The sequence below is a fragment of the Ochotona curzoniae genome, unplaced genomic scaffold, assembly GCF_017591425.1.
Source record: "Ochotona curzoniae isolate NIBS_2020 unplaced genomic scaffold, NIBS_Ocur_1.0 contig_2210, whole genome shotgun sequence".
Classification (NCBI taxonomy): Eukaryota; Metazoa; Chordata; class Mammalia; order Lagomorpha; family Ochotonidae; genus Ochotona; species Ochotona curzoniae.
The window spans coordinates 31562771-31580710 of record NW_024465369.1 but is presented as its reverse complement, the minus strand read 5'-3'; the positions used below and the strand labels follow the sequence as shown (position 1 = coordinate 31580710).

General features: G+C 41.3%; 1 protein-coding gene across 3 annotated transcripts in view; it reads right to left on the bottom strand.

The window, feature by feature from the left end:
* The window catches only part of UBR3 (ubiquitin protein ligase E3 component n-recognin 3), a 169804-nt gene that overhangs the window by 69118 nt on the left and 82746 nt on the right, over positions 1-17940 (bottom strand). For 2 of the 3 annotated variants that reach the window (XM_040971695.1, XM_040971697.1), the window contains exons 20-23: positions 7604-7745; positions 4680-4784; positions 3480-3653; positions 1271-1731 (exon numbers count right to left, since the gene is read on the bottom strand). In XM_040971695.1, coding sequence (XP_040827629.1) covers positions 1271-1731; positions 3480-3653; positions 4680-4784; positions 7604-7745 — 882 coding nt within the window. Of the gene's footprint in view, positions 1-1270; positions 1732-3264; positions 3298-3479; positions 3654-4679; positions 4785-7603; positions 7746-17940 lie in introns of all 3 variants that reach the window. The other variant, XM_040971696.1, reaches the window with a different exon arrangement.

Genomic DNA, 17940 nt, shown 5'->3' with positions numbered 1-17940 from the left:
GTTCAACTCCGGATGTTGCAGTCATTTGGAGAATGAACCAGTGGATAGAAGACTTTTTAGCTCTCCTTCTCTCTCTATAAAAGTTTTCAAATAAAAATAAACAGATCTTTAAAAAGTAATAAAATAAGGCCTGGTGCAGTAGTCTAGCAGCTAAGGCCCTCACCTTGCACATGCCAGGATCCCATATGGGCACTGGTTCTAATCCTGCTGGCTCCACTTTCCTTCCAGCTGGGAAGGGAAAGCAGTCGGTGCACCCACGTGAGAAACCCAGAAGGGGCTCCAAGCTCCTGGCTTCGGATCAGCGCAGCTCCAGCCATTGTGCTCGCTTTGGGAGTGAATCAATGCACAGAAGCTCTTCCTCTCTGACTCTCCTTTCTGTTTATCTGACTTTCCAACAAAAAACAAATTTTTTTTTTAAATAAAGTAATAAAATAAAGGAGATAAGCTCCCCAGATTATGTTAAGTTTAAAAGTACCAAGTAAGTATAAAATTTAACTCCAAATCAGAGAGGGTCAAAAGTGTAATTTAACTAGGGGAAAGCAGTAATCTACAGATTAGTCCATCAAGAGAGACCAACTTGTTACCTGAACAAACTCCAAAGAGGAATTGATCATAACCTCTGTTGTGAAAGACATAAAGACATAGTGGACAAAGTATATACCATGGCACTTTATTTTAATTATGATACTATGTCTCTACACTATAAAAGACATCAATTTAAATTGTGATTTTACACAACTGCTTTTGTGACAGAGCCAGGGATTGAATGCAAACTCTCTAGCATGGGTTGCGGGCATGGCTAAATCACCAATTGGTATCTTAACTGCTGTGCTAAACACTTGCCCTTAAAAATACTACCTTCTGAATAACTATACATAGATTAGAAAAGACTAAAAGAAATTAAAAGATGGATCTTTCATTTTGAGAAATATTTTACTTCTAAATGTTTTGATACTGAACTGATAAGAGTGTCTGAAATACCAAGAGAATTCTTAGACACAAGATTAATAACAATAGGAAATTTTTCCAAAAGGCCTACAAGTTTAAAGTAGTAACTTAATGCTGGATCCGAAACTCGTCTTTTCATCTTCAACAAACTCAGCATACTAGCCACAAAGCACTAAGTTTAATTCCAGTTATCTAATACACTGATCCATTACAACTGTTGCTACTACAACATCCAGGTGACTGATTCAAGTGACCAGAAAGGGGAACCTATCAAATCTTCAACTGTACTAAACATGCTTACAACATTCAAAATAAAAATTACCTTTCTTCTTTATCCAATGTTTTCTTCTCTGCTGTTGTGACTTTTTTGGGTGGCACTGGAGGGGTTACTTTTCTACAGATCTCCTCGATGATGCGTTTGTTCATCCTGCTTTGTAATGCTGCTTTTAGCAAAATTCTTTCTACTGCAGTTATCCCATCTCCATGACTGTATTTGGGAATTTCTGGCTGGATTAAAATTTCTATGTCATCATGCCAGGGAGGATAATAGGAGTTTTGTTTTCCTGAGAGTTTGTGGTGAAGCTTAATTAGTAAAGACAATATGCTTTCTTTAATTTCCAGAATCGCTGTAGTTAACTGTGGAGCTGAGCCAGGAGCAGACCATTTACTTGAAGTTTTGGGGCGAACCACCTGATTTGCTTCACTGCTACTGCGATTGATGATCTCCTGAAATTTCTTTCTACGCTCTGCTACTAAGCTGAAAACTTGAGCTGTACCAGAATTCTACCATTAAAAAGAAAAAGAAAAATCAAGGTAAGTTATTCAGCATCAGTTGTAACAGATGTTGATACCACAATTTCCCAAGAGAATTTCAGTTTCATCTAACAGTTTATTCAATGGATTTTTGCTTTTTAGATAAATCTTTCCCTTCATCATCCTTTCTCAAACATACTAAATTCTACTCAATGTGGAAACAGCAATGGGGAATAAGATATCAGTAATAAAATTTCTTTCTCAACCAATTAGCCTATCAATCCCAGAGGAAAAAAACAAAGCTAAACTTGTACCTATAGTCATTAGAAAAAGAAATCATAAAATCCACATTAGTTTAAAGGAAGAAAGGCTATTTTAATTCAACAGTCATTAAGAAAACTATATATATTCTTTACTAACTTCTGGAAGACCGCTATAGCTTTCAGTTAGAAAAATGACAAGTGGTTTTAATTACATTAATGAATTTGATCCACTAATTTACTATGAAGAAATTTCAAAGTTTGATTATCAGTTCTGATCTAAAGCAAGCTACCAAATTGAAATATATGGATGAGAAATCAAATTGATCTGACATTTGGGTATCACTGAAATTTTTATTTGAATAATTTTTAACTATTTTCTATATAATTTATCTTTCAAATAGCCTTTTAGCTAACAGAGTCAGATTGCATTAGGGCTCTGAAAGTCATTCTTTAATTAAGATATAAGTCAACTCAACAGATTTCATTATCTCTTTTAATGCAAGCCCCAATTTCAGTTGAGGTTTTAGAAGTCAAATTAGAATAGACACTAATTTTTAACATTCATTCTGCTTTTTGAAATGTACTTAACTAGAATAAAGGCAACAATTGCTTCATAGAGCTCTAATATTTTAACTAAAAACTCTTCATCATGGTCACAGCAAAAACACACTGTTTTGAGAAAAAGCTAGAAGAGCCTCTCCTGTCAGAAGGGTCTGATTCACACTCTCCTACTCAGTATGTACTCAGCTATAGAGACTAGAATCACCTAGGTTTAACTATGGATGTCATCTCACCATTTTGCTTTCTATTTTTTAAACTTATTAAGCCACATGCAACGAGAAACCTGTTTTTCAAAATGAATTCAAATATACTAAACAGAGAGTTTAAGGTGCTTGTAACCTTATTTTATCAAAGTTAATTAATTGCCAGAGAAGCAACAAATTTGTAAATGGGCATGCAGCCAGCAATTCTTCTTATTTTAATTTAGAAACAATCACTTTTTAAGATGTTAGTAATATAGCTACAATGCTAAATATAAACTGATTCAAATCTGCAATCTATAACTGGCTTAAATCAGAAAGTTATTAATTAGATGGTATTATTTTTAAGTTTAAGTATATAAATCTTTAAGAGTAAGTATGATACTTTATTTAACAGCTCAAATTCAATAAATATTTTTAAAAATCTAATTATATTAATTAAACACACACACAAATACATAAACTTTAAAAAAAATTTTTTTTCCCAACTTCCAGTTAAAGCCATATTGACAGTTAATACAAATATCATACACATCTACCTCTCTTTGAAGAACTTTAGGTCGTCGTAAACTCTGGCAGATTAAAGGAAAAAGAAGCTGCTTAGATTTATCAGAAGGAAATAAGAGACAGTTTAAAACAATCTATAATCATCTTTTTTATCTTTTGAATATCATAAGCAGATATAGACCCCAACATAACACAAGTTATCCACGCTTTGTGTTACTAAGACGTGCTCAGGTTAACCCTTTCTTACCTGTGAAGAGCCCATGCCATCAGAACTAGTGCCGGCAGCTGAGTCTCTTTTCACCTCAGGAGCAGTGTCTGGAACTCGAACCCTCACATAGTTAATGAAGTGTCGCATGTTTGACACCAAGTTACTGCCAGGAAACCAACTGTCATGACAACGTTCTGGTCCACCCACTGACACCTAAAATGACAACAACAATGAACCAAAAAAAAAAAAAAAAAAAAACAGGTAGCTATTTTCTTTAAAAAAATATATTAAATCAAGTCATGTCAGGTGTAAGGTTCAAAAAAATTGTTACAAACCCAACCATCCACCATCTGTCATCCCTGAATCCCTTACAGTCCATGCATACATTAGAAAATGGATGAAATGAAACCAAACACAAACAGAAACACAGGAATAAGTTTCTAAGCCCAGTGAGCTCAGCTAATTATCTTCTGAAAACTACATTTTTCAACTGGAAATACACAACATTACATATTTGCCATCATTCATCAGTAATAAATATTAATTTATCTTAATAATCTTAATTGGAATTGACTGTGGAATACAATCTGCAAAAGCAACAAAAAGTTTGATCCTATCTTAGGAAACTCTTAATGACCTTTTAAAATCTATGAAAGAATACATGTTGACTCAACCGGGACTACAAACTGTGAACTAGTTTTATTCTTCTGTTTTTGGCTGTTACTATGCTGTGCTGCATCCTGCTTCTGGAAGAATGATCTTAAAAGATTCTAATATTTGTAATATTAATTGATTTCATAAAAATGTTTCTATCACTTAGAACATTATAACAACTTGTATTCTTAAATACTTTAAATATTCTCCCATTTAACAATATTTATTGCATTTCTTTGAAAGTTTAAAGAAATTGTACTCAATAATAATTACAAACTGCATTATTAAAATCCCTATATTGAAACCTTAGAAATTACTTATTAGCTATCAGTATTCTTAGCTTAACACTAAAAATTTGCTGAAACTTTTCTTAATTTTTGTGAAATGGATTACAAACCTATGACTCGGGAATTAAGAGACTGAGTCCACTTAAAGATCAAAAGGGCTCTTTTCTGGTAGCACTTAAAATTGTACTTGAGTATCCACAAACCCACTCTGCTAAGGCTGTGCAGCCTAGCAGCACCTGCATACAGCCAGACAAGGAATGGCCCCCATCGAAACACTTCAAAGTAAGACACTACTTACCTCTTCATCCGATTCCTCTTCAGCAGAATTTTCAAGTCCCAATTCAATCAGATATAAAACCATGCAGAGTACATGTTCTGATAGATTCTGATGATCCATCAAAATCTTTAAAAAGGAAAGAAAATGCCCCATAATGAATTTATCCACAAAATGTATTTCATTTAAGGATGCAATACCATTTTGAATGTAGATGAAAATAATACACTCCAATATATAATAACAGATATGTAAGATACATCTTGGTAAAAAGATAAACAAACAAAAAAACAGGCTTCCTCTCAGGATCGGATAGCACTTTAGCAAATATCTAAAATACCATGTCATAAATTCATCAAATTCAACAAAAATATTTTACAAGCTCAAGAACATGTTTACATTTAAATTAACATGCTTGTCTCAACATGCTTTATTAATAAGATGTATTTCAAAATAACAAAAAAAACCATTGCCTTCAAGTGTATGTGAACCATCTGAAAGAAAATCTAGCAAAAATAAATCTTTAAAAAACTGCTAATCAGAAAATAAATGTGTGTCTATTTAATAGCAAACCATCCTATACATTTTAATAAATAAGAAGGGGCCCAAAGGCAAGAGCTTAATAGGCTAATTCTCCAGCTGCAGCAACAGCATCCCTTACGAACCCCAAGTCCTGTGCCAGCTGCTTCCCATCCAGCCCCCTGCTCTTGGCCTGGGAAGGCAGCAGAGGATTGCTCAAGCCCTTGGGCCCCTGCACTCACGTGAGCTCCTGGCTTCAGAGCAGGCTAGTTCTGGCTGAGCCTTTGGGGAACAAATCAGTGGATAGAGGGTCTCTCTATACATATCTCTTTCACTCTCAGTAAATCTGCCTTTCAAATAAAAATAGATAAATTTTCTTAAAAAATAAAGAGTATTTCAAACATGTATGCTAAATAATTCTCTTGGAAATTCATGAAAGCATAACAGTGTTTTCTGAGAGATGTTTAGAATTTTGAAAAAAATAATTTTTGTAAGTAAAATGAAAAGTTAGGCACAGAAGTCTAAAAGCACTTCTTCATTACATAACAAAAGTTAAGAGAAAAGCTAAAAAGTTTATTCAACAAAGTTTGAAGTGTACAGGTATTTCCTCAAGTAATTAAGACCCATTTCTGTGTGACAGGCATTTCACTGAGCAGCCCAGATGCCTGCATCCCGAATCACAGTGTCTGGGTTCGCATGCTGATTCCAGTTTCACACTGGAATCCCAAGTAATTGAGTCCTTGCCATCCACATAGGAGACCTGGATCGAGCCACCAGCTCTGCTTCACCAGGTAGAATCAAGGTGCTCATGAGGATTTAGGGACTTGAGACAGCAGATGGGAAGTAAATGGGAAGTAAGGGCACCCATCCACTGTCATGTTAAATAAATAAATAAATATATATATAAATATATATATAATTAAATATGGGTGGTAATAATTGGTAGTTGCATAATACACTTATTTTTCATTTAATTTGCATTTTATTATTCAAGTTATAAGAATGGGTATTTTTATAATATCTAACTGCATAATATTTATCATGTCTATAAATAGCCAGAGAGAGAACAATGAGAGGGAGAAGGTGAGAGGGAGACAGGAAAGTTTGGCGGGAGATAGAGACACAGACTTATCTGCCACCAGCTGGTTCACTCTCTAAATGTTCTCTACAGCCAGTGCTGGGCCAGACTGAATCCAGGAGCCAGGAACTCTAACCAAGTCTTCACGTGAATGGCAGGAACCCAAGTACTTTAGTGAATTCCCACTTCCTTGCCAGGCGCATTAACAAAAAGTTGGATCCGAAGTGTAATACAGCTGGGACTTGCACCAAGCTGTCTGACAAGGGATGCAGGTATCTCATGTAGTGATCTGACCTACTGCACCACCAATACCTGCCCCACAGTTATTTTATATTTGTCTACAATTCTCTACAATTATATTTGTCTACATTAAAAATGAGTAGATTTTATCTTTCCTCATTTATTTATTTGAGATCACAAAAATCTCTGACCCACACTCTATATTTTATAGATCCTTGAATAATGAGTTAATGTTAATCAAAAAGGATATATGAATACAAACAACTTAATGAAAAAATAAAAGAACTATTTTTGAGATTCTAAGATATTTGCCAAAAACAAATTTTGATATTCTCACATAGGTATCGAACTCAAATCCCTCCATGTCATTATTCCTGAAATAAGAAATAAAACAAGGACAACTACCATAAGCTCAAGGTCACTGGCCCACACAGCTGTGATTTTATCATTTTAGTGGTTCTGGAGGATATGTCGCCATCACAGTTCATTCTATATTTACTGTCAGTTTCCCACTCCTCCGCTTCTCATTTTATAAAAGCCGTAACTAAATATTCTTAACTGAAGCTTAATAAGACAAACAATCTCCAAAAAAGAATATATAGCCTTCTCTTTTTTCTTTATTGGAAAGTTCAATTACAGAGATAAGAATGTTCTATCTGCTGGTTCATTCCCCAGGTGGCTGCAACAGAGGGAGCTGAGCTGATCCAAAGCCAGGAGCCAGGAATTTCTTCTAGGTCTCCCACACAGGTGTAGGGTCCCAAGGCTTTAGGCCATCCTCTACTGCTTTCCCACACCACAAGCTGGGAGCTGGAAGAGAAGCGTAGCAGCTGGGATATGAACTGGCACCCATATGGGATCCCAGTGGATGCTAGGTGAGGACCTGCATCCTAAGCTACCACGCTGGGCCCATGCCCTTATGTTCAACCTGAAACGCATATATATATATATATAATCATATATATATGTGATTACAGCATATTCTATACATTTTAAGGTATAATTACACTTTGCTTTATAAGTTGTACTACTATGTAAACATTTCCTTTACCACCTTTTGAAAATTATGAGAAAAATTCTAATCTAAGGCTTTGTAGTCAAAGGACAATTGTACCTTGTAAAGCAGAGTGAACAGCACAATGTGCAAAGTTTTACAGTGCAAAAGTCTCATGAGACCTTTATAGCTAGGATGGAGTGGTGTTCTTTTCTTATACGGAGGCCAAGGATTTCCAGGGAATTTTCCACTCTGTTTCAAACTGTAAAAATAAAACAAAATCAAAGTCAGATGGCACAAATTAAACTATGCATTAAATAGTGATTTCAAGATATCATACAATTTCTGTACAATGCAATTTTTAAGAAAATATTAATTTCATTTTTTCCCTGCCACTGCAGAGACCCATCAAGACAAGGCTCAGGGGCATTCAAAATTCAGCCTCTCCCCTAACCCACTGCCATGACTGATAAGGCACCACTGCTAGAGGTGTAATGGATATGAACACTGCATTACAAGAAGTGCTGAAGATCACCCTCATCCATGACAGCCTCACAAATAGCATGTGAGAAGCCACCGAAGCCTTAAACAAGAGCCAAGCCCGCCTCTGTGTGCCTGCAGCCAACTATGATGACCTCACTTGTGGTAAGTTGGTAGAGGTCCTGTATACTCAACTCTAGATCTACCTCATTAAAGTTAATGACGACAAGATGCTTGAGGTAGGCCTCTGTAAAACGAATGGAAAGGGGAAACCCGATAAAGTTGTTGGCTCCAGTTACGTAGTAAGGACTATGGCAGATTCTTAAGTCAAGGATGTCACCAAAGAATATTTCCAATGCAAGAAATGAACAAATAAAAATTTGGCTCACAAAAAAAATTTTTTTTATTTCTTTGAAAAGCAGAGTTAGAAACAGACAAGAGACAGACTGTCCATTTGTTGGTTTATTCCCAAAATTGCCATAACAGCTAGGGCTGGGTCAGGGAGAAGCCAGGAACCAAAAGCTTCTTCCAGATCTCCCTTGTGGGTAGCATGGGACCAAGCACTTGGGCCATCTTCAGCTGCTTTGCTAGGGATATTAGCGCGGAAGCTGGAACAAAAATGGACTAATCTTAGCCTATATGGGATACTGGCACTGCAGACAGAGGCCTAACCCTATACACCACAACACCAGACCTGAAGCACTATTTTTCTTTCTACACATGTTTTATTTTTTTTTAATCAAGCTGCTTAAAAATGTCGAACAGATATCTAGTCTCTACATAAAGAACATTACTGCTTCCTTTTCTATTGAATAAAAATGCTAGAAAGAGTTAGTATGAAAACTAGAAAGAACTAGAATTGTAAAACCCTGGAAAAAAGATACAAAGAACATACAGCACACAACAACAAAAAGAATTCCAGTTTTAACACTGGAACAAAATAAGATTAACATGAAACCCCCCCTTCTATCTGTGGCTAAAATTTACAAATAAAATATAGTGTTTTAAGTGCACATTTGAGCTCACAAAAAAAAGAAATGAAGTTTCTTGGGTACAGGCAGTTTCTTGGGGGAGAAGGAGAACAAGGGGAGAAGAAATGAACATGTTAACCTGATGGCTAGCAGTTTTAAATTCCATGTGCAGATTACAAGGAGTTAGGCTCAAAAAAAACTAGGCACAGAATTGAGATACAATCTGAAACTGAGAACCTTGAAGGCCTCGTCCTTCAAAGGAAGAATAACAAGAAGCTTACTACCTCTGGGGCCAGCATGTAGCACTACAGGTAAAGCAACTACCAATGACACTGGCATCCACATGGAAGCCAATTCAAGTCCTGGTTGTTCATCAGAAAAGCAGCAGAAAATGACTCAGGTGATTGGACCTTTGCCATCCATCCACATGGGAGACCTAAAGAGGCTCCTGGCTCCTGGTTTTGGTCAGGTCTTCCCCTGGTCTTTGCAGATATTTGGGGAGTGAACCAACAGATGGAAGGTTCTCTTTCTCCTTCTCTCCCCACTACCCTCCTACCCCTGTGACTCTGCTTTCAAATGAATATATCTTCAAAACAACTTTACTTTTACTTCTTCTGGGGTAGCAGAGTAGCAGTATCTCCAAGAAGTTCTTGTATTCAATCTCTATACACACATGAAACTCAAAGCATAAACTGCAAAATTTTACAAAATCACACAGAAATTGACAAGTTCATAACCATAGTAAAGAATATTAACATACTGTCCTTCACTATAACTGTCATCTAAAGGACAATCCAGAAAAAACTAAACTACTAAGGATTTCTAGCAACATAATAAACATGTATAAAGAATAAGCTAATACACATGAGAATTCACACAATTCTTAGCGCACTTACAGCAGTTCTAAACACTGTCCAAATACTAAGAGGCAAAATAAATCTGAACAAATATCACAGGAATTGATAAGCTGAAAACTAATTTTAAAAGGTACCTGGGGAGGGGGTAGAGGGCATTTAGTGCCATGGTTTAAGATGCTGCTTAGGAAGCTCATGATTCATACCAGAGTGCCAATGCACAAGTTCTGCTTCCACTCCTAACGTGCCTTTCTGCTGCTATACCATCTGGGAGCCAGCAGTGATGGCTCCAAATGATCAGAATCTCATTGTGGGCCACCAGACTTGAGGTCTAGGTACTGACCTTAGCCTGGCACTGGCCCAGCCCCAGCTTTTGTAGGCAGTTAGAGAAGCAGTAGATAGGAAGTCCCTGTCTCTGTGCTTTTCAAAGTTCGTTCATTTGTTCAATCAAAAGAGAAGGAATGAATACAAGATTCAAAGTATACTTGTGTTTGTTTTGCTTTTTTTAACAAAAAAAGAGCTCAAAATTCCAAATATATATTTTGAAACAATCTGTTCTCAGAAATTCAGAAGTTGTTAAAAGAAAAAAGCAGACTTTTAAAAAAATGTAGAACCTAGACTATATTTAAAAACTTGCTGGATAAAATTAAAGGAGTTTTTAAAGAAAATACATAGCCTTAAATGCATATTTTTTTAAAGATTTATTTTTATTGCAAACTCAGATATACGGAGAGGAGGAGAGAAAGAGAAAGATCTTTTGTCTGATAGTTCACTCCCCAAGCAGTCACAAAGGCTGGAGCTGAGCTGATCCTAAGCCAGGAACCAGGAGCTTCTTCCAGGTCTCCCACACGGGTGCAGGATCCCAAGGCTTTGGGCTGTCCTCGACTGCTTTCCCAGGCCACAAGCAGGGAGCTGGATGGGAAGTGGAGCTGCCAAGTTTAGAACCAGCACCCAAATGGGATCCCGGTGTGTTCCAGGCGAGGACTTTAACCGCTATGCAATCACGCCAGGCCCCAAAATGTTTATTTTCTTTTAAAAAAAAAAGATCAAAAATCAAGCATTCAAGAAAAGACAAAAGCCAAACTATCTTGGAATAATAACAAGTAAATTAAGAGAATGAAACAGAAAACAAGAGAGTTCATGGAGAAACGAAACTGAAAATTGATTCTAAGGGAAAATAGCAGAACTGGGAATTGTCTGAGAAGACTAATCTGAAACACACAAGAGCAAATACATATTTTTTTAAAAGGGAATAAAAAACCAGCCAAGTTTCTTTTTTAAACATGCACTTATTTTCATCTATTGAAAAACAGAATGATAGAGATTGGAAGCTCTTCCACCCACCGGTTCATTCTCAAAGAGCCACTACCATCAAGTATGGATCAAGTCAAAGCCAGGAATGGATAACTTCACCTAGCAGTTCCACCTGGATAGTCAGAGCCCAAGTACATGAGCTGTCAGTACTGCCTTCAAGGGTGCATTTGCAGGAAGCTGAGCAGAAAATGGAGCAGGTCAGACTCAAGTAAGACTCTTTGATATTGAACATAAGAGTACCAAACGGAAGCTATCAACAACAGAACAGCACCTGCTGCAATTTCTGTTTTTAATCAATAAGTTTAAATTGCAATGAAAGAGAAAATTTCTTAGAAAAATGTAATCCAGACCCAGCGCCATAGCATAGTGGCAAAAGTCCTCACCTTTAACGCACCAGGATCCCATATGGGCGCTGGTTTTAATACCAACAGCACCAGTTCCCATCCAGCTCCCTGCCTGTGGCCTGGGAAAGTAGTCGAGGATGGCCCAAAACCTTGGGATCCTACACCTGAGTGAAGACCTAGAAGAAGCTCCTGGCTCCTGGCTTTGGACTGGCACAGCACCAGCCATTGCAGTCACTTGGGGAGTATATCAGCAGATGGACGATCTTCCTCTGTCTCTCCTTCTCTATGTATATCTGAGTATCCAATTAAAAATATATATATATATTGGGCCCAGCACAGCAATCTAGAAGCTGAAGTCTTCACCTTGCATGCACCAGGATCCCATATGGGTGCTAATTCATATCCCAGCAGCCCCGCTTCCCTTCCGGCTCTCTGCTTGTGGCCTGGGAAAGCAGTCGAGGACGGCCTAAAACCTTGGGACCCTGCACCTGTGTCAGAGAATTGGAAGAAGCTCCTGGCTCCTGGTTTCCAAGCCGTTTGGGGAATGAACCAGCAGACAGAAGATGTTCCTTTCTGTCTCTCCTCTCTGTGTATCTGATTTTCCAATAAAGACAAATAAATCTTTAAAAAATATATGCTCAAGTATTTGGGCCTCTGCCACCCCGTGGACCCTGCCACCCAGTCATTGTGCCCATTTGAGTAGTGAACCAGCAAATGGATGATCGATCTCTCTTTATCCGCCTGTGTCTTCTCTAACGCTATCCATCACACAAGCAAATCCTTTAAAATATAAACACAGCTTTGGGCACACAGTTTTGTTTGACTGTATGACATAATTAAAATCAAAATCTGCCATTAGTCTAACAAAAAAATAGATTAACAAACATAAGATATCTACAAATGAAATAGAAAAAAAAAATGCCAATATGCACCTGAACCAGGCTCCCCACCTTGACTGTTAAAGACACTTCAGATAAGCCAATTCTAGATTGTGAGGACATACTTGGCCACTGCTATATGGCAGTGGGAACACTACCAGTCTTCAGATGGTGCTCCCTGGGGAGCAACAACAGTCCCCAGCTGCAAAGCATTACTCTAAGCAAAGAAATTATACAGAACCGAATAAAGAGTTTACTAAGTGAAAAGAAAAAAAAAAAAAAACTTTAAGAAATGAAAACTAAAAATACAATCCTCTTTTTCTTATAGGTTACCTGGCATATAAAAGCACTTAGTCAATGTGTGTTACCAAATCAATTCTCTTTAAAACTTTTTACATTAAGTATTTAACAATTCCTCAAAACTTTCAAAGTTTCAGTTCAATCCCAGCCCAAATAACTACCAGTTACAAACTAAAAGGTAACAAGACTCACTCTGTTTAACTTACAAAGATATGCCCCAGCTATCTTCAGAGGAAAAAAAAGTGGGGTTGTCTGAGAAAGGAGGGTATAAACCTTACTTTAGGCTTCCATGTACAATCTTCCTTCTAATTATTTCATTTTATAAATTTCAAGAGTCAAATTTATTTACTCAGAGAATATATGCTGGATATCGTCTATGCGTCATCACTGGGATCAGTATTACAGATTTGAAAAAGACGCACAAAAATGCCATCCCTCCAGAGAACTCAGAGAATTGTGTAAAAGGGGGAGAGGGCCTGGAGCAGGTCGCGCCAGGATCCCATATGGGCACCAGTTCATGTCCTGACCACTCCACTTCCCATCCAACTCCCTGCTTGTGGCTGGGAAAGCAGTTGAGGATGGCCCAAAGCTTTGGGACCATGAACCCATGTTGGAGAATCGGAAGAAGCTTCTGGCTCCTGGCTCCAGACTGGTTCAACTGCAGGCACTACAGCCACTTGGGGAGTGAGTTAGCAGACAGAAGGTCTTCCTCTCTGTGTCTCCTCCTCTCTGTATATCTAAGTGTCCAATAAAAATAATAGATAAATCAAGGAAGGAAGGAAGGAAAAGAGGGAGGGAGGGAGGGAAGGAAGCAGGAAAGGTAGGTAGCCAGGTAGGAAGGAAGGAAGAAATTGAGTAAAGGGGTTTCCAGCAGGCCACCACAGCCAGACTTGTAGGGGACCAAACATGTGGGCTTGCAGAAGGCTAAGGGTTGGGAATGGCGCAGCATGGGGCTGCAGGGACCTAGGGATCCACCCAAGCAGGTAAGCAGGTGGAATGAGCCTGGAGATGTTTCCCCTGTGCTTGACCCAGGGGTGGGGATGGGGCAAAGGTGGGGGAAAGCAGAGCCCTTGATTAACATGCTGGCATGAAATGCAGTGGACCAGGCTGGAGAACCCATGTGCTCCCAGGTACAGAGACTATGGATTGATCAGGGAAAGGGCTAAGGGGATGTGGGGGAGGAAGGACTGCTGAGGGAGTATGTTGCAGGTGAGGAATGACTATAAGGGACTCCCATCCACAAGGTCACAGTACTTGAAGGTAAGCAAGGGATCTAAGACCAAGTGGTTTGGGGGAGCAAAGCCACAGGACCTTGGTGAGTCAGACAGCACACCAGCCAATGTGGGAGACCTGAACTGGGCTAATTAGCATGGCTTAGAGCTGACCACCACTCATAGCCCCAAACTAAAGTAAGGGCTTGGGTCCTACCTAGCAAGGCTAGATCACAGTACATGCCAGTGAGAGAGGAAACAGATAATGTTGTACTGGGCCATGACACCAACCAGTACAAGACAGAACCAGGTCTGGGGGCAGAGTTTGTAGGGATATGTGGACCCAACCCTGTGGAACTGCAATTTCTGTTGCTTTGCTTCAGAGGAGGGGGTGGTGATGAGCTGAGCTAGGTATGACAAAGGGCAGGCTAGTCCAGACTGCAACACCCACAAACGCACCCAAGAATAGGGTTAGGGTGGGCTGTACAACAACATCCACCAGCTCTACAAAGGCCAGGAAAGGCCAGGATGGAGGGGGCAGATTACATTTGGGGTCGGGGGTAGCCAGGCAGCTCCTGGCACATGTGAGATCTGCATCTAGGAGTGTGCCTGGGAGTTCGACCTTGGCGGCTTAGGTGACAGCAGCCCTCCTTAGAGGTGGCGACCCGTTTGTGGAGAACAACCGAGCCAGATTGGACCCAATGCCCGGGACGTGGCCCATGGACACCATCACCGCATGGTGACTGAGTCCTGGATGCTGGGAGGCCGGAGAGAGATTTCTTCCCCCATGGTGAGTGCACCATGAAGAAATCCTGGGATGGGATTAAGGCCTCTAGCCCTGCCCTACCACCACGACCTGTGCCAGCAGGAAACTGGGTTTGGTGGGGTTCGACCTTGGCGCCTCGGATGACAGGACCCCTCCTCACTGGTGGTGACCTGCTTGCGGGGAGAACCCAGGCCAGGTCGGACCCAAGGCCCAGGAATCGGCCCATGGACACCACCACCACTTGATGAGGGAGTCCTAGCCTTTGGGTGGCGAGTGTGCCTATTTGTTGCCAGGCTCTGCCTGCTGGCTGCCCAGCAGCGAGCTCTAGGGTTCTTAGGGTTGTAATTGCTGCCTAGAGACATCCAGGGATAAGGCTAGTGTGAATGTAGGTCAGGGATGAATTCTGTGTGATTCCAGGCAATGGGGTCACAGAACATGCTTACATGCCTGGTGACTGAGATGTAAAGGTTTGGAGGGGGAGATTCCACAAGGTTTATTTGGGCCAGACTGATTCCCCAGCCCAAATGGGAATTCTGAGATGGGCTATTAGCACAGAACATCACTGACTGCCACACACCAGTCCACATGAAAGATATGGCTGGGGGCCTGTCTGTCAGAGGTAGGTACCAGTAACTCACTGAGTGGCGGAACAAGGGATGGGTCACACTTGCAGGGTCAGGAGACTAACCAACATGTGAGAGAACCAGATCAGGGGGCAGATTCTGTGGGGAAAGATTTCTGTTACAAAAAGGCCTAATCCTGTGGAAATACAAGTCCTGTTGGTTAGCTTGCAAGCTGGGGTGGTGATGGGCTGTGCTAGGTGTGACTATGGAACCTGCCATCATTCATGGGTAAAGGAACTGACAACAGTCTGGGCAGGCCAAGGCAGCAGCACTCAAATGTGAACCCTAAAACAGGATGTAGGGTGGGCCGAGCTGCAACTGGAAGGGGGCAGACCGAGCAGGGCTGAGCAAACCTTACCTCACAAGGAAGAACAGAAATCAGGATGGAGCACAAGTCATGTTGAGCTAGGCTCTTATACCTACTGGTCTGCATGAGCCAAGGATACTAGGACACAACAACAAAGGCACAGGGAGAAAAAAAAAACAACAACAACAACAAAGGCAAAGGCCAAGATAGGCGAGGAGCAATGCCAAGTTGGGTTAGAGCAACCACTGTCATGTGCGTGATCTATGGTTGGGAAGCAAAGAAGACACTAGAAAGCTAAGAAGACATCCTAACTGGGTTGGGGTTCCCACTGGTGAGTGCAGGAGATAGAGTAAGGGCTGTGTTCTGGTCTAGACATGGCTGCAGCCTCCCTTGGCACAAGTGTAGAGTGGCACTGAATGCATCAGGACAGGCTAAATTACAGCACCATCTGGTGCTCTGGAGGACCAGAGTACATATAGGATGGACTAGGATAAGTCTCTGCCACTACAGAGCCACTTGTGAGCTGTGTCTGGGTATGGACAAGCCTTGGCTGGGCTGAAACATCCAACAGTAAGAACCAGACTGGGTTGAAGGCCAGTCAGGAAAGGCCACTGTTCCTGCTAGGACAGGAGGTGAACTAAGTAGGGCTGGCTCATAAACCCACCACTGGTATACACGAGATCTGGCAATAGGAAAGGTTCTGATGGGGGAGCCTGGGAAACTCTGCTGGCAGGACACAGTCCCTGCAGATGAGTACAAGAACCACGATAGGGAGCAGCCCAGAACTGGCCAGGAAAAGGTACCCAGCATACATTTGGCATAGGTTGGGAGCAGACCAGGCTGAACCCGTTCACATCACCCACTGACAAATCTGAGCACTAGAACAGAGTGTGGGTCACAAAACATACTAGTGCACATTACGGCTGGGATTGGATGCTGGTGAGCTGGGCTAGGCTATAACCTTCATCAGTGTCAGCTGGAATTGGGGGGACGCCAGGCCGGGCCAGGCTACAACACCCACTGACAAATGCCCAGGTGAGGTGAGCTATATCAGATTAGGCCACTGGGCCCAACCAGCCCACGTGAGAACCAGGAGGGAGGGGGCTTAGCCGCTAGAGGGAATATGGAAGGTTCCCCTACTGGATGGACACTCCCACTGGAGTTGGGATGGAAGCAGACCAGACCAGATAGGGATATAACACCTGTGGGCCTCATGTGAGCTAGATCTGGGAAAAGTCAGGCTGGGCTGATTGTTTCTACTGGTAAAGCATAGAGTGGGTGAGAGTTGGTTGGGCTTTGCCACAGCATCAGATGGCAGAGGCTGGCACTGGGGGCTAATTCTGTCAAGTTAAACCTCAGAAACACCTGTAAAGTACATAATCCAGGAGTGGGAATGGCCTAGGCGGGAAATAGTAGGCGCCTCCCTCTTGGGTTACCACTCCCACTGCATAGCATAAAAACCAGGACTGGGGCAGGGATGGCTAGACAGAACAGCACCCGCCAGTATGTATGTGGGTTGGATAATAGGGCAGGTCAGGTTGAACTAGGCTTCAATGCCCATTGACAAGTATCAGAGCTATATGGGATGTGGGACAGACTGGACAAGTCTGCGATACATACTGGCAAGCATGGGAACCAGGGTAGGGGGCAGAACTGGTGGGGGTTAATGAGGAGTCATCCCAACTAGACTGCAGATCCCACTGGTTTCCATGAGGGCCAAGTATGAAGTGGGCAGGATCGGGCTGGACTGCAATACCCATCGGTTTTCATGGAAGACAGGGCTGGAAACAGAACTGACCCAGCAATTGCAACAACCAGCATGTGCATAAGCTGACGGTGCATAAGCTGACAGACTGTGTCAGACCCTCTACTGGCAAATTCACACAAGAATCAGATCTGGGATCATCTCAGATGAAGTTTCTTTGGAGATCCCTCCAACTGAACTGCTGATCTCAGAACCCTAACCATAAAGAGACTATGTCAGGGTTCGGTCACAACAAAGACTAGTGCACAATATGGAATGCCGAGGTGAGGTTGCCTGTACCGGAGGGGACCGCAGCGTCCAACCAGCCTGAGAACAAGAAAGGAAGTAGGCAGAGCCAGCAGGTGAATAAGGGAGGGTTCCTTTGCAGGATAGCTACTTCCGCAAGAGAGCATGGGCTGGGATGGGGGCAGACCAGACTAGGCAGAGCTACCACACCTGTGCGCCTCATGTGGACTAGATCAGGGAAAAGCTGGGCTCGGCGGATTATTCCTACTGGTGCAAACAGAATTAAAGTGGGCGAGGTTTGTTTGGGCAGCATCAATTGGAATCTGGGAGTGGCAGAGGCCTGGGAGGGTAATAGTGGGCTCATCCCTCTTGGGTTACCACTTCCACGGGAGGACATAAAACTAAGACAGTGGCTGGGG